A 24,663-nucleotide genomic window follows, 5' to 3' on the forward strand; every position below is an offset into this window, starting at 1 on the left:
GATTTTCTCTTAATTTGGCATGCGTGGGTTTGGTGTCATAATTTAAGTATTAAAGGTAATGTTGAGATCACCAGGTTGGTGAAGTCTAGAAATCTGGGTAATATAATTCTTTAATAAAAGTGAGTAAAACAGATCTTTGAAAATATGAAGATGTTTCCTAAGATGCTAAAGACAGTCATATGCAGTCATGAAAAATGAGACCCTATAGGCAACAGAGCAGAAACCTGTTTTATATGAGACAAGTTTTATTTGAAACACAAGCTTTATTTGAAGCAAATCTTTCTTTAAAAGAGGTGTTAATTGAAGAAAGGTTTTATTTGATGCAAAACTATTTGTGGGCATTCTGGAGATTCTCATATACAGGCAAAGGAAATTAGATCATACATGCAATAGAACAGAAAGGATGCTTTGTTTGGGAAAAAGAGAGAACACTGATACAACATCCAAAGAGTTGGCACTGCAAGTGATCACAAAGAAAAGAAAACTCTGGTGAGAAAGGTAACATGTTCAATGTTAAAGAAATTAATGTGTGCATGGCATGGATCATGGTCTGTGAAGACAGATAGCCTTGCCATATATTACAAAATACTCTCCCTGGGATTGTGTTGAAATTATAGATCTGAGATTCAGTCGCTATTCTGAACACTCTTCCTCAAGATGCGAAGCCTTGACATCACCACGTCCCAGTCGGCGTAAGCTCCTTCTAGATGGCGGGATATGTCAGTCCCTGCTTCGTAGCTTTGTCGGCCGTGAAGTAAACGCCAGTTATCAAAAGTAATCACATCACCTAGACAAAGGATGTTTTCAATATGAATCATCATGAGTTTAATATTTTCAGAGCTAGAAAATGCAAAATATCATTGATACTTAGTTTGCATCAAAAAACCAGTATGTTTATTTCTTTATGTAAATCTGTACATTTATTTTTCACACAAATCAGGCCACTGGAGGCAAACAGCTTTAGACTTTTTGACATTTAAACTCCATAGCCTGGTAGCCTCCTGTAGGAACTTTTATAATTCTTACTTAAAATATCTCTGTGTAAAACTTTTGAATGTTTCTTCCTCACTGGTACTTATCTCCTACCTAAAAATGTTCATTTCCAGTTTAACAGCTTCAAAGAATTATAAGGATAGTGACATTCTTGGTTTGTCTTTTGTGTTTCTAGTATATTTATGTACATTATTTCTAACCCTCATAAAAATCCTAAAAAGAGAATATTATCTCATCTTTTCATACATGAGAAAACTGAGGCTCTGAGAAGTTGGGGGATTTGCCTGAAGCTATGCTACCGTTAAATGGTGAAGCTTGGATTGCAATTTGTATTCTTTTGGTGTTTTTCTTCCAGAGTATTCCATTTTTACATGTTACTGCTCTTAAAATCAAACTGGTATGAGTGCATAGCAGCAGATATATGGAGATTACTAGTTTTACTTTCTTAGGCCAAAGATCAATTCAAATAATAATCACCAGTGAAAAGAATCTTCCACTTCCTGGCTAAATCAGCAGCAGAGGGAAATTATGCTTTTTATATTAAATAACAGAAGCCTCAAGTTTGATGTCACTTTACTGAGTTGAGATGGTCCAGGAAAATCACGATGCTTTCTGCTCCTTTATTTCATGTAGCTGGAATATTTCAAGTACAGGTACTACTTTATTTCAGGTAGCACTATGTCTGCCAAATCCGATAAGCTTAATGAGTAAATATTACTCATGTAGTTTAGAGTGAGTATCATGGGGGTAATTTCATTTGTTTACCAACGCAGAAGAATTAGGTACAAGCTTCAGTGTATCGATTGGCTAGCAGCGTAGAAAAATAAGTCATCAGTCTTGATATCAGGCATGAGAATTTATTTGGCCTATAGCTTGTTTTTCAAGTATTTATTCTTTAGTTGGAGGTTGTTAAATTTTGGTGTGCTTAAGGAGCTTGTTAAAAAGAGTATTTTAAAGTCTGGAGAGTAGGTGGAGCAGGGGTGGGGGTCGGGAGTCTGCTCTTTAAGCAAGTTGGCTACTCACCAGGATTCTACTCACCACATGACATACTCCAGAAAAACTGCTTAGAGATTGCTCTGAACAATTTAAGGGTGAAGAAAATACATCTGTGCAGTTGTTTGAGAAAACATGCTCACTGACCTGGATTCATCTTGAAAGTAAACTTGGATTCTTTACAGTTCATGAGGTCAACAAACTCCTTCAGAGCAGTGTAAAAAAGGCTGAACTTTTTCAACAGGTACATCAAATATTGTGTCTCTAGTTGCATTATTGAAGTTGATGCGAACCACTTGGCCTTTATCATCTAATCTATTGTTTTAAAGAGAAAGAGGTAAAACACGTAAGTCACAAAGTATCTATTACATTTCTAAGGGTCAATTTGTCTTGGAAGGTGATTCTGAAATACAGTATGAAAGAATCCAAACACATGAGGTGTTCAGGGTGATGTGTGGTATAGTGTATTCAATTGTTTTTCATTTATTCACTTAGCAAGTACTTTTAGAAATCTTCCAACCTAAGTGCCAGAATGATTCAAATTAATTTAAAAGCAACTGTTCCTAGACCTTCCAGTTAAAACGTTTTTTATGTTTAGGGAAATGAATTCATTTTTCATTCTTTGAGATCATAGCTTTTACCTATTCAAATATTTTTAAGTCCATAGGCCCATCACTTATGTTTCATATGTTGAGGTTGTAAGTCTGATTTTGTTGGAGCATTATTGGAAAGAAAGATCTGTTGTTTTAAATGTTTGCAATATACTTTCTAATGCAGTCCCTCGTTTACAGATGGGGAAACTGAGGCACAGAGGCGTGCCTAGTCTGAGGTACATTCTTTGGATCTTTATATCTATGGCACCCTTTTTACTATCCTTTATGTACTGACAAGAGTGTCATGACATTGAAACTTCTTGGGGGTCTTCCATTCTAAGCCACTCTGACGATCTATTCTTTTTTTCACTAACACCATAATTCTTTGATGGGAATGGTGATGCTAGTTATTGAACTCTCTCTTTTAGAGTCCATGTGTGTATCCTCACATACCAATGAAGGGAATTTTGTGATTCATTAATCTATTAAATCAGGAATAGTGTGTTCCATGGTACATTGCATTAAGCTTTCATTTCCAAGAATTCTTATGTATAGGCAATATAATCAATTCTCTCTCTCTCTCTCTCTCTCTCTCTCTCTCTCTCTCTCTCTCTCTCCTCTCTCTCTCTCTCTCTCTCTCTCTCTCTCCCCGTTTGTGTAACAGAGTCTTTGTTTCCTTTCACTTGATACTGACTTTCTATCTGAGAAAAAAAGACACAAATTCATTATTTAGCATTCTCAGCTATGACATGAAGGGAAATAGAAAGGAAATTAGTTTCTAGAGAAGACATTATTCTGAAGATTGAAAAGCGTTAGAGAAGATGAGTGGCTGACATCTTGAAGAGCAACCTAAAATGAAAAATTGAATCTGAACAAGAAGGAAATTCTGTATGTACCAATAGAATGAAAGGAAGTTTCCAATGCAGGGATAGATGATGACGAAGGGTAAAAAGGATGATGAGGAATAACTGGTTATGTTTTAACTATATATAAGATGAACGATCTGTCAGAGAACACTATTCGGAACTAGAATTATTTTTGATGTCTGTCTTTCTCTCACACCCTTCATCCAATCTGTCAGGAAAATATGCTGCCTTGACGTACAAATGTATCTCAAAATGAAGTCTTCTGCACACTTCCATTCTCACCACTTGGACCACTTGTGTGTACAGCACCCTCTCCTCTAACCCTCCCTAACTGCTCTTCTTGCTCCTGTCCTTGCTCTTCTACACTCCATCAGCATGGCAGCCAGGATGCTCCATTTAAAATGTAAATAAATTTATATAAATATAAATGTCTCTCTTTCCATCAACCTTGCAGTAGCTCCCTATTCCACTAAGAGTGAAAGCCAATGCTCTTACAATGGCTAACAAGGCTGGACATGAACTTAGGCCGCTTTGACCTTCTTTCTTCATACTCCACACTGGCCTCTTTTACTTTCTTTGAACACACCAGACTTGTTCTTAGGGCCTTGGTAAGACCTTTCCTCTAGCTGTTTCTGTAACTCCTTATCTTGGCAATCTCCCTCACTCCTTGAAGTTTTTGCTTAAATACCACCTACTCAGTAAATATTTTCCTCACACACTACTTAGAGACGCAAGTTTTATCCTCCTCTCTAAGTCTTTTCGTCCTACAGACTCCTCTTATCCTGACCTACTTTTCCTTTTTTCTTAAGTATTTAAAATGTTTTAATATTCATTTTAATTTCCTCATTTGTTCAAAAATTTCTAATTCTCCCCTCCGCTGTGAGACCGCAAGCTACATGAGGGCAGCAAGCTTTGTTTGGTTCACTGAGGTAGCCCAAGCACTAAGAAGAGGGGCTGACCTCAATAAGTATTGTTGAGTGAATAAATGAAGGCTTTATGTGTGTATCAGAAAGCTGAGTGAGTCCTCTGGGGATTTGATTATTTATTAAACGAGTTTATTTTTATATTATTGGGCTATTTCTCCTAAAAGAAGAATACAAACTCAATTCTAAAATTGGAAACACCCGAAAATTTATCATCTGAGGTCTGATCAAGTAAAACATGTCTTAGAAAGACAATGTAAGATAATTCTCAAATAAAAGGATAAGTGTGTGTCCTTTGCAGATACTTGAAAAATTGTGATCAAATAATGTCAGATGAAAAGAGAACACAAAATGTTCTATATAGGGAACATATGATTTTTGTCGGCATCAATTTGGGGAGACATCCCTATTTCATTCTCAGTCCATGTGGTTCAGACGAAAGTGACCTTGTTCCAGAGATGAACATGTGACCCAGGAACAGCCAATGGCCAGTCAGTATTGTCTGACTTTCTGTCTATGGTGATTCTTTCAAGGATTCACTTGGACACAGTGAGTCATTTAGTTTCATTGTAGCTATTGGAAATAAGTGCTTTCTATGTGCAGTTGACGGAGAAACTGACCTTAAAATGGTTCCCGGCCACGTGGAACTGAGCTAAAATGGTGGCCCCAGCAGAGAGAGAAGTCCCCAGCCTAAGCCCCAGCCCACTGCCACAGAAACCCCTCCAAGTCACACCTTGAGCCAATCACCAGATGACACCTACCCCTTCCCTGACTCCAGGAAGTCCCCAACCCATAAAAACTTGCTCAGAACCTTGCTAGAGGCCAGGGGCTCAGCCTTTTGGGAAGGATCCCGCTGAGCCCGCCTGCGTAATACAGCTGACTGTCCTAACTCTCTGAGTGCCGCTTGGGTTCTTTCCGGTCCTGGAATCCGTAACACAGTGAATACCAGCTCTAAGGATAATAAAAAGTTGGAGCTTGCACTGATTATCTTTGAAATGAAGCCAACACAAAGGATGGCAAAGCTAAGGGGTGAATTAAAAAGAGATCAATTTCAAATAATATTGTTTAACTCCTGGATCTTCCTAATTTGCATTAGATTCTTTCACTTCTAGCTAGAAGATTTCTGACTAGTACAGTCACACTGATAATAACTATATCTTAAAAATTAAGTGGATATGAAGTCTTAGTTATTTCCTTTATGTTGATTAAAAACAGAGACTTTTATGAAATTTGATAAAGAATTTTTTTATGATGAAAAGGTTTTTTTTGTGTGTGTTCCCATCTAAAATTGGATCAAAGAGTTAATAAAAAGTAAAGCTCTGGAGTTAATTGAAGCTTTCCAGGTTTAAGCTTTAGGTTAATGAAGCTCTTGCTGTCAATTGTTTTATTGAGAAAATTTATAAATAGTACTTACTCTATAATTTTGTGTTTGGATTGTACAGAGAAATCACAGTAATCCACTCCAATGTCTGTGAAGTCCACAAAGGTGGAGGACAAAATCTGGAATGCCCGAGGATTTTTTTCCTTGAGCTTACGGCATACATTAAATCCATCTACGATTTCTGAATCACCCCCAGTGACTGTTTGTTTTATGCAGTGCAGAAGCTGAACCTGTAAAGAGAAATATGTTTTAAAATGATGTGCACTTACAGTTTTGGCACTGTGTTAAAGAAAGATACAGAAAGATACAGATGCACTAAAATCAACAGAACTTTTATATTTGTCTTTGGTCAGCAGGGAAAAGCGGTTGGGGAGAAAAAATTGCTTGTAATCAATATTTTTATCATTCAAACATTGTTACCATTGAAGACACCCGCACAGCACAGGCATAATGATGTTCATTAGTAAATGAAAGGAACAGATTATAATAGCTGCAGGGAGTGAGCACTTCCTGTTGAGTATTTATGCACCTCCTGTTGGCTCTACAAAGGACGTGGGATTTAATCTGGTAAAGGAGGATGGATAAGATTTTTGAATATGTAGAATAGATTGGAAAAAGTGAATCAGGTGACAACGATAATGGCTATGCAAAAAATGCACATTTCACTGGTATCAAAAGGTTTGGCTGCAGTAGAGGGTCACACCTGGGAATAGATCCAGTTGGAGAGGTTAATTTGGAACCGCATCATGGACAGTCTTGAATGTCAGATGAAGGATGATACGATATTGGACTTTCTCTTGTGCACAGGGGAGAATCGTTAGGCTTTCGAATATGAAGTCAAAACTGAGGTTGAAGAATATTAGTCTAGTGGTGTTACATGAGATGCATTTTTTTTTTTTAAGGGAGGAACTAGTGAGAGAGTAACTACTTGGGAGTCTAATGCAATAATTCATGGGTATGGATAAGAAGGGAATGAGGTAGGATGGAGGGAATGAGCCTATGAGGTTGGATAAACCCTCGAAACACTGGGAATGAAAAACCAAAAGGATAGTAAATATTAGTTATTTTTACCAGATTTAGGGGAAAATGTTGAGCATTATTTCATTTTGAAAAGCAAACAGTCAAATTAAAAAAAAAAAAATTCTTGAATGAAGTTCGTTTTCCTTGGTCATGTAAGTCAGCATGGGTGGGTAACTTTGAATACCTAAATTTAGACCCTGATTTTTTGTGTCTAAAGAAACCTAATGCTATTCAGCTGTAAAAATTTTATTCTTGGTGAGTGAATAAAAATAAAAACCAATGTTTCTCAGTTCTTATAGCAAGGAAGAGGCAAAAATGATCCAATAACCCAGACTAGGGGATATCCATATGCGTGGAGAAGTATCCATACAATTTGCTTATCTCCATAGATTGTCTAGCACAGGGCTTCCCATTAGAACTTTCTATAATGATGGAAATGTTCTTCTATGTTGCCCAATACAATTGTCACTAGTCCCACACGGCTATTGGACATTTCAAATGTGGCTGGAGTGACTGAGGAACTTAATGTTAGATTTTCTTAAAACTTAATTCATTTAAATTAAAATTTAAATAGTCTTTTGTGGCTAGTGATTACTGTGTGAAATAGTGCAGGTCTAGCACACAAATCCTGCCACCCTCACAAACTGCATACATTTTCTCAATGTTTTAAATTTTGTAGGTACTTTGTTCTCAAATTACGATTGTGTCATGTATATTTATTAATTCCTCACTGCAATCCTTAGAATTTGGTACTTTCAGCTTCATTATATAGGTGAGGAAAGTGACACCCAGAAATGAAAAAAATCAACCAGCTAGTAAAATCTCAGCTAATCCATGGTAAACTGGTATTCAAACCTTGGTCGATTGCCTCAAAATTCTCCTGCAGCAAATTCCTTTCCTATATATGGAGAAATCCCTTTATAGGACTCTTAATAATTCAGTATTGTGTAGTATGTGCTTTGTAAACTTAAACTTCCATTTCCGATCGATGAAGTCTTAGTTTCTGATATTACGAGAGGAGAGAATTAATAATAGTTCAATCTTTAAATTTATGCTAGTTTTTCTTAAACTCGAAAAAATACTTGGCCTAAATTGACTAAGTTGTAGAAAACCATCTCATTACCAGGGCAACAAGGGATGAAGCAGCATGATTAAAAAGAAGATGAAGTGAAAATGTCAACCTCAAATGTACCAAACTCCAAGAAGGCAAACAATAGCATAACTTTGTCTCTGGAAGAATCAGAGTGTTCTTTAAATCCTTTTAGATTTTACCATAATGAAGTAACAGAGAATAATTCAAATATAAATCTTTATAAAAGGTCAACTGATGTCTTTTACATGTGGCAAGGCCAAGTAATAATCTTCTCTTGCATATTTCTATTTTAATGTAATCTTATGAAAGAAAAGGACAGAGCCAGACAACACTTTCACTGCTAATTCAAAAGGTAAATATATGCCTAGGTGTATAAACCCAGTTCTATTTCATGTAAGTCATTCGGAACTAAAAGTATTTTCTTTCTAAATGTTACTTTATGGCAGCATGTGACTTTGGCCCAGACAATGCAGTAAGTGAAGCACATCTGTATTTCATTAAAGATGTGCTTCCTTGTCCCGGACCTATATGATCCAAATTGATCAAACTGAACTCTCAACAGGTAACTTATCCAGATCATTTCATCGGTACTGAAAAGAACATTAACTTATTCTGTTTGTTATGAAAACCCTCCAACTTTGGAACAAAGACCCCTGACTAACTCAAAATGGAAACTTGAACAATAGCATAAAGAAGTGCCCACATTTTAACTATTCTTCTACTAGGATCTAGACATTTCAGGACTCATCTTTTATTTTAAAATCTCCCATTGGGTTATTTAGCTTTGGCTGTTTCATTTGCTGATAGCGATAGGTACAAATTTATGGCATTTCTTTGCCTTTTTATAGCATATCTGTTAAGTTTCTATTACATGAAAGGTGCTGAGTTAAGTCTTGAGATATAGAGAAGTATAAGATCCAGTTCCTGTATTTTGTAATGAGTTTGGCATGTGTATAAATAATCATCACATTATATAAATTACAGAAATTCCGAAAGATTAACTCAAGACCAGTCTGGTATGGTGAAAAAGCTAGATTGAGACCTGAGTTCAAGTCCAAGCTCCCTATTATTCAGATGTCACCCTGTGAAAGTATTTAACCTTGTTGTGTGTCCTTTCCTTATCTGACATAAAAAGACATGATTCATTCTCTCTACCTTAAAGAAATGCAAAGAGGGATAAGATAAAATAATGTAAGTAAAAATGCTTTGAAAGAGTATAAAATGCTATGAAAATGCCAAGCATTATACTACACTTTAGCAATATTTATGAAGTCATTTAATCACTTTTCCATAGGCTTTCCATTTTAACCCAGAAACAAAACCTAAACTCATAAAAAGCAGCAGGTAATTTAAAAATTCAAATAGAAGCTTTAGTTTTCTAGTCTAATTGTAAAAACTTTATTCCATCTAACTTCCTAACCTATCTTGAGCAGATGAACTGAGCTGATTAGTTTGGCTTTTAACCCCAAGGGTTTTGGAAAATTTCTGGATCACAATTAGAACAAATTCTATTGTGTACCTCTTCCTCCCCCAAACTCCACCCCCCAAAATGACTATAGTGGCCATTTCACTGTCATCATTTAGTTCAAAGAAAGCATGTGGTGTTTTGCAATCAACAAAATAATTTGAAATGTGAAGTCAAATACTAGGCTAGCTTAGTTAATGCTGGCTAGGACAATGGAAAACAACAAGGGCACAGAGAAAATGTGTTTAGTTAATATGATGGAAAAAACAGACTAATTTTGATTTCCACCCATTTTACCTTCATTAGCTAGAGAATTGCCCCAAATTTCCACTTACATTTACCTTTGAAAATATAAATTTCTGTGTAGTTACTTCATTTATTCCTATTCAGCTCTAAAAATAGGAACCAAATATCTTTTCAGAGGTAGTTCCCTGACCATTTTTTGGTTTAACAAAATGATGCTTTTGTAAAAATGCAGCTGGTTTAGTGGAATGAAAATTTTGTAATAATATAGTGGAAGAAGGTCCTTCTAGAAATTCTCCTGAAGGATTTGTGGCACCATGCTGAACATTTCCTTCCTTGATGAGGAATCTTGATGGGAGAGTAGATGGTTTCCAAAAATAGCCAAGGTTATTCTGCTCCTTGCATTCATATCCTTATAGTACACCTTTGCAGCTTCCTAGAAAAGGTGGCCTCTACTTCTTCATCTCTTGAATCTGACCTAAACTTATGACCAAAAAACATGGCAGAAATGACGTTGTGTTGATTACTAGCCTAAGTCTTGAGAGGCCTTGTATATTTTGGCTTGCTCTCTGGACATTCTGATGCTTCTCTGTGCATAAGCCAGGGCTAGGCAGCAGGAGGATGATAGGCTAGATGAAGTGGAGCCGAGACAAGCCATCTCAGACACCACCAAGTCAATCATCCCCTAGCCGACTCAGCAGCAGCAGAACTGCCCAGATGAATGCAGCCCAAACTGTAAAAACATGACTTAAGTAAATGTCTTTTAAGCCGTTAAGTTATGGAATGGTTTTGTTTGTTTGTTGTTTGTTTGTTTGTTTGGGTTTTTTTTGTAGTAATAGCTAACTAACAGGAATGATGGCCATGTGACTTTGTGGGAAAAACCCTACATTGCGTTCCCTTGTTTTCTTTTCTCTTTTAACTCTCTTGGTAAACGTGCAAAAAGACCTCAAGAAGTAAGCTGTGGCAAAACGTATTGATAAAGCAAAGAGTGCCTGTAGTTATTTCCAGGAAGAAACAAACAAACAAAAATGTTTAAACAATATACATGAAAATCTTCTATCCCAGGGAATGCTCAGCTAGTCAGGATTTCGGTACAGAGATTTGTTAAGTTTGGATTGTTTTTGGAGAAAGAAGATCTACTACGTAAGACAAATTAGCTGGTAAAACATAATCTTCTAGGTTGAAAATATAGGACACTGGTCCTTGGCTTGCCTTGTGGAAAGTGTGGTGAGGCTCACCTTACCCCAGGTGGATGATGGAGGGCCGGATAATCAGTGTGAAAACTTAGCTTCCCAGTGGTGTAAGCCACATTGTTTGCGTCGATTTTGTCTTGCACATGCCAAGTATGTCTGTAAAGCACAAGAAACATATGTTTAAACAGGCTGTCACTAAACCAGAGGAAATGTGTTAGAATGAACTTGCTCCGTGGGGGAAATGGAAACTTTTCATTTTATGAAATAATTACTATAATGACTACAAGCCAAGGAAGAGAGTCTGACCTTACTTTGTCTAAAGTAACCACTTCCGAATTAGCGTCTTCTCATTGCTCTTCTCTCCAAAATAGAATACATTTGTCTATCCTATAGAGTTTATAGAGAACTGTATGTTGAATTGTAGGTTATGTTTTCTAATAGCTTAATGCCTTTTTATAAATGGTTTTTTGATGTGAAATTAATATAACTTATTTGGTTACCCCATATAATAGCTACATAGGAATGATGAGATAAATGCTTGATTTATCGAGCATTTGGCACCGTAATGGATTAGATTTTTTTCCACTCCAAGATGAATAATTAGTGTTTTGAAAATAACATTATTGATGAAAATGTATTAAAACTAGATAGTAGTAATGTTTTCACAACATTGTCTATATACTAAATGACACAGAATTGTACACTTTAAAATGGTTACTTTTATGTCAACTTTTACCTCCATTACCAGCAAAAGAGCTTCGCTTAAAAGTTAGAAAATGTTAATTAATAAAAGAACTAGGAATTAGTTGCAACTCTGACAAGAAAATAAACCATTATTCAGATTCTGTAAGGCTTTTCTCTTAGAAGATTGAGGCAATAGGTACTTGGAAGGAAGCCATGTTCCCAAATGAACCAAAACAGTCTAGAAAAAAGAGTCACTGTATATGCTTGTCATTTTATTGCTGTTACAATGTTTATTTTTTAATTTATGTTCACACTTATTAAATAATTTTTCAATAAAATTATATTTAACACCTGTTCTATTCCAGGCATTGTTTTGCATTAGAAATAGAGCAGGGTGCACACACACACACAAATTACCAAATCTAATATTACATAGAGATAAGTGCTTTAAAGAAAATAAAGCAAGGTAAGGAGATAAAGATTAGGGGACTGGAGAATATCATGGCAGAGATGATGCTTTGGGGAGTACTCTAAGAATAGCTGGAAGTTTTCATAGAAACCTGAATAAAATCAAGGAAGAACTGTGAATTTCTGGAAGATATATTTGAGGCGGAGAAATCTGAAGTGAAAATAGGGTTTCTTCCCCATTCTCTGGTGTTGAGGTTGAAACTAGCTATTTAGCTCTGTTTTTCTTTTCTTTTTTTTTTCTCATTTAAAATCAGGATGGAAAGCCTGGTATATCTTTCAGTAAAGGTTAAAGACCAATCCACATGTTGCCATGAACTGCAAAGTGACCCAGTGAAAGGAGACGAGGAGTATATACAGCTTGCTGCAAACTCATTTCAAATATGAGTCAGGCACAGTCCATTATAGTTAATGACTGTAGCAAAGAAATACGTGTTGTCTATGAAGTTCATGTCACTCCAAGTCCCACATATAATACAGGTTTAGGCTGTAGTCAACATCAACATTCTAAGAATTATCAACATGTAGGAAGGGATTTAAGGAGACACAAAAGTAATTTCATCAAGTTGTAGAATATATAATAACTTCTGACTAAGAAGACGATGCTGTTGACACTGTCAAGTAGGAAATGACTATATTTAACTTTTGTTTTCAAGAGTGATGATGGTTTTGCATTGATTCACCTACATTGTCTTTTCTGGTTTCTCCTATGATTGAGGGTAAACTAACTGAGTTTTGCGGCAGCCAAGAGCTGGCTGAGATTCAAGGTGTGAGCTTTAGCCAGGGAATAGCTCTCTTCTTTGTTTGACATTATCTGGCTTCCACAGGGACACGGCTTGTGACTTGGCTTCATCAGAGCAGTTCTTCAGCACTCTGAGCTAACTGGCAGGGGATAATAAACTTTTTTTTTTTTTTTTTTTAGCCCTAAAGTATCTTAGGCACAGTATGGGACATGTAGTCTAAAAGTCTGTGCTCGTACATAATGATAAATCCCAGGAAAGGAGCTTGCCAATCCCAACCATAAAACCTTCTCCTAATAGTTTTAGCATAAGTCTAGAGAAATCCTAGAGCTGTGTAGCTATCTCCTCCTTATAGAAAGGAGCCATGCCAACAAAGCTGCTGCTGATTGTCTGTGATTCTAAGCTTTCAATTATCCTTCTCAAATCCAAGTCTCCAATGAAACACAGCAGAAATAAATGCAAGCACAATCTATTGGCTTGAGTAGAAATGATTTTTTAAAAGCCCACTTGTGGAGTCTTAGTGAAATGAGGGTGTACTTACATGCACCTCTCATTAGAGACATGTTCTAAAGTTGTTCTAAGTACGGCAGCAACTCAAGGAGATTAACAAACATTGTCATGACTGAAGCAGAGAGGCAGGGACAGATTGTTCTAGAACTGAAGAGGCAGGCATCTTAATCCAATGGTACAGACTTGTTTGGTATTGCGCCACGAAAATCCTACTTTTGCCAAAGATGCTATTTTAAACAAAGCTAAACAACCAAAGATGCTACGTAAAACAAACCACTGACCCATTCATGTCATTCTTAACGTTTAACTAGAACTTTCCGTTATGGTTTTCTCATCTATTCAAGGTTTTTGTCAAAAGCTCCTGTACATTACAAATCATGGTTTTTAGAGAATATTTCATAGGCTTGTTTTAAATGCTAATTCATTAGATTCACCCTAATCTAGATGACCAGTCATAGATATCATGATATTTCATGATATTAATAGTGTTTTGTGACAAGTTTGAAACCTTCAGTGATTATGGAATGCTTAAATATTATTTTTGATAGATTTGTCCTTTGTACCCTTGGTGATAGATTTTACACTGTTTTTGGTTCGTGGCTCACTCTTGGAAAATCATTCCGGGTTTATTTGTAATCTTTTTTTTTTTTTTTTTTTTTTTTTATGAAGAACTACTCACATGAAAAAATGTTCTATACCTGCAGCCTGGATTTATTATCACCAGCAGTTACAATCCCCAATGTTGACCAGCTGCAAGCTCTTTTTGCACATTATGGAAGAATACCTTCTTTTGAACATCAATTACTTATCCCATTAGATTAAAAACATAATGCTCACATCTTATTTTTATTTTTAAAATTTTAATATGGAAAATGATCTAGCTAAAATAAACAAAAACATTTTATAGTTAGCCATCCAAAGGAATACCACAGTGCATAGTATTTCTCACTATCATTGTGACACTTCCATGTGTGACTTCCCAGAGGCGGTCACTCACCAGAACTCCAGCCACTTATTTTTCCATTATCATTTATTAGACACATACGTTGGGCCAGGAACTGAGGAGGCAGAAGAGAACAGCCTTGCCCCTCATGGAACTTACAGTGTACAGGGAAGAAAATTAGTGTGATTTGTTTTCCAAAGCTAAAGTGCAAGGTGTCATAAGAGTAAAGACGTGAAGGTTCAATGGAGACCTGAAGATTGAATGGGATTTGCCTAGAAGTAAAGGTCATTGTAGGCAGAAGAATGGCTTGTCAGAAGGCCCCGTGGAAGGAGAGAACATGGCCTAACAAAAGAAGCGAGAGAAATTCAGTCTGGGCTGGAGTGGAGAGGGTTTCTCTGTGTCTATTTTTGGCTTCATCTCAAATTTCTGCTTCTTTACTGTCCTGTAAAGTCTTACCAAAAAAATTATTTCATTACATCAGGGAATTGAGTTCAAACATGTTCTTTATCTCATAGCAATGAACCCTCTCTCAAAAATGTTTGTTAATTGAAAACATGGACTCTAGACGAGTACATTGGGCTATTTTTCTGATGGTGTGATTATTAAATTTAATCCTGGCCTAAGCTATATAGTTTAGGTCTATTTAAACCATAAGTACTTTAGCCATCAATTATTATTATTATCTTATTTTTAGGGGAAGGGCTACAGTTACAGTATTTGTAAACAATACTTGGCAAAATAGCTAGAATTGGATTTTAAAAAGTCATCTTTTTGGTTCTGTTTGTATTATGGACACACATTTACATTGCATTCATTCCTGAATATTAAAAATTTCATACCATTTTTTCAGTGAGAATTCATATCTCCAAACACAAACTAGAAAGACAGAAGTAATCTTTCTGATATCTAGAATTGTTCTTACTCAATCCATTAAACTATTATGGAAATCTCCATGAAGCATAAAGATGTGAAGTAAACAAGGAAGATTCTGGGGTTATGGTGGTGACATTTTTTAATTTCTCTGAATTCTCTCTGAAAGACCTCTAGAGTGCAAACCTCCAAACTCAGGGACAATATCTAATCAAAATTAGGTGACAAGATATTTCCATGAACCCCCAAAATGAATGGGTATACAGATGGACCTTCTAAAGCCATAACACGTAGTATCAGCAATCATATAGGAGAATGCGGAGGGAAGCAATTAGGTACCTGTAGGATCTGAAAAACTTCAAAGACCCTAACAGATTTTTACTGGCATGTGCAGTTAAGCAATTTGAGAATGGCAGTTAACCCTGAGAGGGTTTTTTCACATTCTAGTATAGCTGAGTGCAAGAAGTCCATGGTAAGGGACTGGAATAGTCTGGACCTCATGAACGCTCAAAAATTCACCGAACTCCCTTCTGTGATAAAGCTTCCTTCTGAGGAAGACTCTAAAATGAGCATTACAGGGACAAAGGAAAAAGAAGTCTAGATGAAAGTGAAGTAGAGAAAACAGGAGGTCTGAGAACGTTATTAACCATAATTTTGAAGTATGGCTTAAAACTGTAAGTTACAAAAGATTTCTGAATCTTAGCTACCTTTAATAGCAAGAAAACAAATTTCACTTAAAAATCAGCAACATAAAATGATTAAGGTTTAATTTCATAATTATTTTAAGAAAAAAGAATAAATAGCAAAATAGCTACAGACAATACACGCCAGAAAAATATGCCCCCAAAAGATGGGAAAAAAAGCATCGTTTTCTATTTCTAACTTCTGTTTTCTATTTATAATGACTTTTAATGAACCTAAAGATTTTAATAAATGGTACAACATGTGGAAAAATAAGATGATATATTCAGGAAGAATGTTTTTTAATCTCTAAAAAGTGAAGACTATAGAAGAAATGCATGATCAAATAATCATAGCAGATAATGCCTTTAAATAACTAGAAAAGGGAGAAAAATAAATGTCAAAAAAGGAAGCAATAAGAAGGATTTGAGAAAAAGTAACAAATTAAGAGAATGGGCAGATGATTTAATATATGCATACTAGGAGTCATTCAAAGAAGAAGCCCAAAGAACAGAACAAATACTAAAAACTATAATTCAAAAAAAAAAAATTCTTGAAATTAGAAAAAAAATAAAGATTTGAAACTGCATACTGAAATACCAAATTATATACTCCCTAAAAATTACCTCAGAACAACCAACAACACAGTCTGTAAAATTACTGGTTTAAAAAAGAAAAAAAATCTTTGGGGCATCTAGGTAAAAAATATCAGATTACTGAGAAGGAAAAGAAAATTAGATAACCAATAAAACCATAGTGCATATTAAAGATGCTGTGAGCCAAGAATTTTATATTTAGCCAAGTTGATTTTCAAGTATAAAGGCCTTAAACTGCTGTCAACATGCAAGAATTCAGAGACTATTGTTCCCTGGAGTCCTTCCTGAGGAATTTACAAGAGAACAGTCATCAGACAACTGAAGTGAGTAGTGATATGTTGCAATAGCACTGGTGCTGATTACTAAACTTGTATTTACTAATAGAACTAATTGTAGGGAAGAAGAAAACCAGATGATCAAAACACTGAAAAGTGAGGAAAACAAACAGTAGTGCCAAGGGATGCACACTGGGGCAATAATACTTTAAACCGGAAAAAAAAGGTGGTGAAAACCATAAAATTCAGGAGAGCCATTATATTTGGGGACAGAAGAGAGGTCTGTGATTGGCTGGGATGTGTGCATGGGTTCTGGAGTGGCTGACCATGTTCCGTTTCTTGACCTGGGTGGTGTTCCAGCATGTTTGCCTTACACTAATTCACTGAGCTAGACTTTTGACGTGATTTTTTTGTATCTGTGTTATATTCTACCATGAGAAGTGTTTCTTTTTTAAATTTATTTTTAAAGGTTAATGATACAACCAATAATAAAAATGAAGACAAGTAATGATAGCAACATGATAACTACCTCTGAGTGTAAAGGAAAAAGTTATAGCAATTTGCTCCAAAGTCCCAAATACCTAAGTTATAAAAAATCTTAGAATGCAGAGCATTGCAAAATAATGATGATGAAGATGATGATGATGAGAGTAGTAACTTAGGAAAATTCCACATTAAACATATTTTGTATTTTTTTTTGGGGGGGTGGGAGGTAAGATTGTGCTTTTAATTTATTTAATCTGAACAAGATTGGATGCTAGTTTAGATTACCGATGTGAACGATTAAAACACAAAGTTTATTTTCTCTTGTGACAAGTTACCTGATTCTTTGTTGATTGTCATTTTCCCTTTTCATAAAGAGTTGGCTATAACTGAACTTAATAGAGGGGAAGGGGATTAATATTCTGGTGCTGTCGTTATGATTTAGTTTAAGAAATTTCCATATAATCCTGTCAAATTATTCCCTAGCATCTGAACTATGGATATGACTAGAAGCCCTATTTGACAACCAGCATTATTATGGCATTGGGATCTGTAGGGGAAAGGTTAGATGACAACAAACTGCCATAGTACCATGGTGTGACGGAAAGATTACAGACAGTTAAGTCAAGTAAATCTGGGTTTGCAGCCTGATTGCTTTGCCTGTTTCCTTACCTTTAAAATGGGGATAATAATTCTTATGAGAATTGTGAAGATTCAAGATGATGGTAAAGCATTGAGCACAATACTTAGCACATAAAAGGTGTTTACTGAAACTTTATTTTTCCCATCTCAGTAATAACAGTTGCCTGTCCTGGCTGCACAGACTATAACCAAGGAGGCAATGGGGTTCAGAGGGCTTGTGGAGAAGCAACTGCCTTATTTGGGCATCCTATAAATTTTCTCAAGTGATTTCTAGAGGAGCATGAGGCACAGAAGTTATTTTTCCTTTCATTCATGAGATGACCTCATACTCAAGTGGTTTTCTTGGCAGCAACTTTAATTACTACGAAACCTAATATTACAAAGGGAACCCCAGGGACTGGCTCTTGGCTGATAACATAAACTGGGGTTCACAATGGCTGAAAGAACATAACTTGTTACTCTGCTTAGGAAACCCTAATAGTCACAAGAATACACATTTTAAAGGCTCCGGCCCCAACACAAACACTACGGTTGGTAGTAAATCTTAAAACAACTCATTAAGAAATCCCAATGTGAATTTTTTTACAAAGTAGGATGGAATTACAACTAAATTCAGAACTCAGACAAGTTTTCTTTGCTTTCTTCCCAAGTCTGAATTGCTTTTAGGTTGTTTTTTCATAACTCAGAAGCCATTTTTTTATTCAAGATGGGCGGTGTGGTTTTCTCAAGCAATTTCTTGGCTAGAACTTCAACAAAATGGGTAAACTTGTTTTTTCTTCTGCTGTTCAGTCCCCACACCTTACAAATGTTTTCTGGTAACATGTATATCAAGCAAGTAGCTCTTTCAAAGTCAAATTTGGAGGCAGTGCTAATGGCAGTAGCAATTTCTAAGGGCCAGATGCCAAGGAATAATAATATTTTTCACTCATACACCCTCAATCTCTCATACAACCTAATGTGTGAAATGCTGCTGGGCTGGCTTACAGAAATGCTAGCAGAAATCCAGTGAATACTGGAAAGGAGATATACTCCCCAGAAGCCATTTCAATTTTGTTAATTCTTGACTGGCTGGTGTATTTGACAAACAGCCCATTAGAAACATTTTGTTTGACATTATTTTATTCATCCAACGAAGCCTGCATGCAACGCACTCATGTAGATGCAAAGCTACGTAGTAGCATTTTCCTTTTTCGTGGCAAATTTTCATCCAAAGGCCTGAAAGGGCATGATAGATATTAAAACACTCCTATAGAAAGAGAGAAATAAGTCCTCAGTTGAGGAGAGTCATAGAGCTCTGGGAAATTGCACGAAAAGTTTAGATCAAATTCTCACCTACAAATAGCCAGTGGTGAAGCTATGATTAAATTCTGTTTCCGCATTGGTCCTGTGAGCAGCTCTCCGGGCAGTAATGCAATACAGATGCTGTGGGGTGTTGGGTTCTCAATTCCTTCCTAAACTCTTTGAAACTAAGTGTTCCACAGTATTTATTTATCTTTTTCACTACAGTGTGTGGCCTTATACGTTTTATTCAGCAATTACACAGTTTCCATGCTTGTTTCCACAAGATACAATGTGACTACTACCAAGACCTATGTTTCTTTACTTTTACCCCTTTTCTTCACTGTTTCTCACCATCTTTACTTTATTCCTGAGGTTAGTGTTTCAGAAAAACATATTTTTTCATTTTCACCTCATTATTCTTATTAGTCTAAACATTGCTACATGTATTAAATGCAACTTGCTTAAGCCAGGAAATAAAACATTCTTAGAAAGAAGAAAATCTGCACTTCTGGGATCTGTTCTGGACTGAAGGCAGTCTTGTGAGCTAAGGTTGAAAGTTGTAATCTTCTGATTGACTTTCTGATGAAGAAGGGTTACTCAGAGTTGCTCATGAGGTTAGTTTTCTAAGGACTGGTAAATGTCAATAATGCTAAGAAAGAATTTTGAGGTCTTGACCAAATGGAAGTCCTCAATATCTCAGCACACATTCCCTTTCATTAAAATTTCCTGTGTGTGAGGCACTGAGCTAGTACTAAAGGTATAATCTTGATTAGGTCACCATTTCTGCTTGAAAGGGGCTCGGCCTGACAGTGGCAATGGAAATGAGATTTGCATACCTTATTTTCAAAGATTATTCAGATTGGTAGTTACAAACTGCATAACTAGTTATATACATTTTGGTGGTAAACACTTAAAAAAAAAATGACGCTGAATCATCCTCCCCCTCTTTGTGTAGGTTTGTGTCATACCTACACAAACACCTTCCGATCCCCTTCCCCACTGCTCCCTGAACACAGGAGCTTATGCAAATAATAATACACTGACCTTCTCAGTTTATATAGTTGTCCAACTAATTATAAAAGGAATTTTCAAGATATGATTTTGCCTTTTCAGGGAAGACCGTCTGAACTTCTCAGTGTTGTCTTATCAAAATTATACTCTCAAAAGACCGTGACCAGCATTCATTATTACAATCCGGCAAACAAACAACAGTAGTGATATCTTAAAACAAAGTTGTTCGTTTTCTTTCCTGCATACATTACCACTAAGAGTAGCATCTTCAGAAAATAGAAATTGACTTACTAGATTTAAGAATATGTGGGAGAGAAGAGAATGTCACTTCTTTTTCCTGATGGGCCATTCGGAATGCAAAACTGGCTCACTTGGGTGAGGAGTAAAATCCTTCCTTTGTTTTATTATAATGCCCCAAACTTCGGGATGAGAAGCTGGTGGGGACCTCACAGAGCAAAAGCTGGAAAATGGGTTCTTTTACCTAGAGCTGCAGAGGCTGCCAGATCAAGGGACAATGTAGCAGGGGTGGTGGTTGGAAGGATACAGTACAAAGGTTAACAGGTTAAATGAGAAAAGAAAGAAAGGCCAAAAAGAAGGCAAAAAACAAAGCATGACTTGGGGCAGAATGTAGGCAGAATAAACACTGGGAGATGGAAAAGCAAGGGCGCGGTGCATTTGGAGGAAAGAAGGTCCTCAGTGGGAAGGAGGGAAGCAATCCTGAGCAAAAAATGAAAGAGAAAGGGCCTGTCCCTTACCAGCTCTATTTGATGGGATGGGCTGGAATGGGGAAGAATGGCTTAAGATAAAGAAAAAAAAAACAAAAAACTGCCGTCTAGTTGGATTAGCTTGTGATGGGAGGATGGGCTGTATGGCAGTATAGAGTCTTAATTATATATACATTTATTAATGCCACACCTATTTATACAATGGTAGCCTGTGTAAACTTTGGGGAGTCTGGCTTTTTTATGTTTTTAATTAAAATTTATTGGGGTGATAATTGTTAGTAAAGTTGTACAGCTTTCAGGTGTACAATTCTGTAATACATCATCTATGTATCACATTGTGTGTTCACCACCCAGAGTCAGTTCTCCTTCCATCACCATATATTTGATCCCCTTTACCCTCATCTACCCCTCCCTCCCCCTCTACCCTCTGGTAACCACTAAGCTATTGTCTGTGTCTCTGAGTTTTTGTCTGTGTCTCTTCATTTGTTTGTCTTGTTCCTTGAGGAGTCTGGCTTTATTTTCTCCAGTGGCCATATTGCTAGCTGGGTATTGCCCCATCTTGACCATGCTTTGCACCGTGCAGGGAGAGCATCACCCGTCCGGTGTGCACTACCTTAACTTGTGCACTAAAGTAATACCCAAACTGTAACTACTGTTGGCGTGCACCAACAGTCAGATTCCCTCATGTGTAATGTCAGAAGTCCAGGGTTACTTTTCAGTGTATTGGCTGGTTTTATGGAATTTTTATCGGTCCAGATTATTTAAATGAAGTCAACTCAAATATTTATATTCACCCGTATACAGCAAAGATAGTTTTCCATAAAGTAGAAACCCAACTCTAGTTCAGAAAAAAAATGCCTGGCACAGTGCCTTGTACACAGTAGTGTTTAAGAAATAGTTCTTGCATAGAGGAGTAAAAAAATGGTACCACTGTTAAAGACATTCTGTTTGATTGACAGTGACTGTACTTTCTTTTGGATTTACTCTGTGGGATGCATTTTTTGAAAACATCTAACTTGGTATATTCACTGAAGATGGCACTATAAATGACTGTTTTCCATTGGATTAAATTATGTTATAAAAGTCAGATAATTTCTTCAATAAATTTTTTTATTGAAGAAATTATCCAGAAAACTACGGTTCATTGACTTTTGGAGGTGTCAGGGACATGGGAGGAGACATTTGGCTCCACTCTGTAAAAACTATGCTGTCCCAAATCAGTGGTTTAAATCTTCCTGAAGAAGGTATCATTTTATATACCGTTCCCCAAGTATGTATATTTGATAACATTGACAATGGACGTTTCTTTAGCAACTCATATTCTTGATGAGGAATGCTTTCATCAAGGTAGTAATTTACTGAGCATTTCACATGGTTGCGAGAAAAAAATACTGTCTAAATGATGCACTGACAAAATAATGACAAGTGTCTGAAAAAATATAGATGTGGAAAATGACATGCGCTTTTGCCCTCAAAGCTATTGCCATTTCTGATTTAGGAGTGGAACATAATTTTATAATTATGAAATGCTCTAATAATTATTGCGTTCATCTACTATTGCATTATAGTCCTTTAAAAACACCTAGGCACACATTTATTCATTAAACATTTATTCTTTGCTTACTATTAGGTTGGTGCAAAAATAATTGCGGCTTTTGCAATTACTTTTAACCTTTTAAACGGCAATTACTTTTGCACCAACCTAATATATACTGAAACTGCACAAAATGCTGGAATCTACTGTTTTTGTTTATTCAACCATGTAACAATTGAGATGATAGCTGAAAACCAAAACTAGATATTATGCTTCTCATTTTAGATCCATGCAATTGAAATTCTCCAAATATAATCCTATTTGAATGGAAAAGTGCTAGGTGGGCATTAGATCCCAAGGGAGGCATGGGTAAAGTAACACCATGATATTATTGTTTTGGGTATCTGAGTAAGAGTAGAAATCAGGCTCCTCGAAAAATCTACACAGAAAGTAAAGTTTACCTTTGACTTTACCCACTTTCTTTTCTCTATCCCTCTCCTATTTTTGTTAGTCCATCTTCTCCACTATTTATTGCCTTCATTTAGTCATTCCACTCACTCACCAACCAATTGTTTTCTCAAACAAGAGTAAGGCACTTTGCCAGTGGAGAACAAAGATATGAAAGAGAGGGACCCTGATTAAAGCAGCTACTGATTCAGTTGTGAGATAACTCATGTCCAGGCATTAGCACAGTACAGCGAAGAACATGATAAATGCCATTTAGTGTACATCATTGTTAGAGCTCAGAAGATGTAAAGCACCCAAGTTCTTTGCCAATTGAGATCTGTCTTCTCATAAAGTACCTCTTTCTCTCAACCAGAGGTTTGTAATCATTGCTGCACATGAGAATCACTTGCAGAGTCTTAAAAAATCCAGATACTCAGGCCAAATCCAAGTCCTGTTATAAAAAAAATCTCTGGACAATGGACCCAGATATTAGTATTTTCTAAGTTGGCTATTCCCATATACAGCTGAGGTTGAGGACCATATTCTAAATATCCTCTTTTAAATCTTATGTTACCCAAACTTTAGTATTACTTTCTGACATTACCATGGAAAGGGACAGAAAAAAAATAACTTCAGGGAAAATATTCACTTTTCTTTTTTTTACCACCACCCCCCCACCCCGCCCCATAAGCAAATAAACAAGTAAGGACAAAGCAACAACAACAAAACTGTTCTCTTCCGTAAGTTCTTAAGATAGGGAATTAAAAAGTACCCCCAAAAGGAGAGATTCTGATCATCAGTGGTGGGAGTAGCAAGGTGGCAAGAAAAGCATTTCTTGGCCTGTGCTATATAGTTTGAGATTCAGGAAAGAAAAATGATCATCTGTGGAAGGCGGGATTGAGCGGGTTAAATTTATCTGGTTGGATGCAAATGTCTTGGACAAAGGAAATGGAATAGAAGGTCTGATTTATTTTCACAAAAACCTTAATATTTATTCCAATACATTTCACAATATTAGATCAGTGGCCAAATTATTTTTTAGGATTTGTAACAAAAAACAAAACAAAACAAAACAAAACAAAACACAAGTCATAAATTAGGACTCAGACTCTGACCCTTAATGACACGGATGGATGTGGGAGTTAGGGAACTACAACAAAGAACCCCTAATTTGAACACTGTTATGAAATTGTGAAATATGTTGGCATAGATACAAAAAGTCTAAACTAAGTGAAACAACATAGATTTATTTTGAAGTGTTCTGTTTATATCCCGTTCCTGAAAACATTTTTTCCATGTTCTTGCTTCATATTATTGATAGTGAGATGGATTAGGAAGCTCAGGAATAGAACAGATCCAGATTCCAGCTCTGGTTCCTTTCTTACTACCTCTGGGAACGTGGGTTATAGTTTACTTCTCTGGGCTTCAGATTCCTTATCCGTGAACTGGGGGATAACATCTATTTCAAAAAGTTGTGAAATTTAAATAAAAACCAAGTAGTATTGTTGAGGCTCTTAGTAATGCCAAAGCTTTTCATTTTATTTCATTTGCCTGTTGTTACTGCTATAATCTCTAAGGCCATTCAAATTTTTGCAGATGTACGGAAGGTATAAATTTTATATGACACAAGTTAGCTAATGGTAAAAAGTAAGTTCTTGGGGAGGAGGTGGGGGCTGGGTTGTCCAAATTTAAACATGATAGAGTCTTCTATCACGAATAAACTTGCTCAAATCATTGGGGGCAAATGGTTGAATATTTTTCATCCTCTGTTTACTGACAAACGAGGTCTTACTATAGATAACAGGTGCTCGACTCAAAGGCGAGGAGGGCCCTTGCAGATCTGAGGTTGGAGAAGGACTTTGGTAAACTGGAGAGGGAGCATGTGCACTCTGCAAGGGGCAGCCTTTACTTACATGGGCTGACAATTAAGTTCGTGAAATTGTTGCACTGATGTTGCCAAGCTTTTTTGATTTCAGAGGGATTATTCGTTATGAATTTGTACCAGCTGGACCA

General features: G+C 36.3%; 1 protein-coding gene across 1 annotated transcript in view; it reads right to left on the reverse strand.

The window, feature by feature from the left end:
• Positions 1–230: 230 nt before the first annotated feature.
• The window catches only part of BBOX1 (gamma-butyrobetaine hydroxylase 1), a 62,714-nt gene continuing 38,281 nt past the window's right edge, over positions 231–24,663 (reverse strand). Inside the window, 5 exon segments of the mRNA XM_033118813.1 lie at positions 231–787; positions 2,134–2,209; positions 2,211–2,301; positions 5,783–5,979; positions 10,814–10,919. Of these exon segments, the coding sequence (XP_032974704.1) occupies positions 627–787; positions 2,134–2,209; positions 2,211–2,301; positions 5,783–5,979; positions 10,814–10,919 (631 nt within the window). The 3' untranslated portion in view covers positions 231–626.

This window comes from Rhinolophus ferrumequinum, chromosome 11 (genome assembly GCF_004115265.2).
Source record: "Rhinolophus ferrumequinum isolate MPI-CBG mRhiFer1 chromosome 11, mRhiFer1_v1.p, whole genome shotgun sequence".
Lineage (NCBI taxonomy): Eukaryota > Metazoa > Chordata > Mammalia > Chiroptera > Rhinolophidae > Rhinolophus > Rhinolophus ferrumequinum.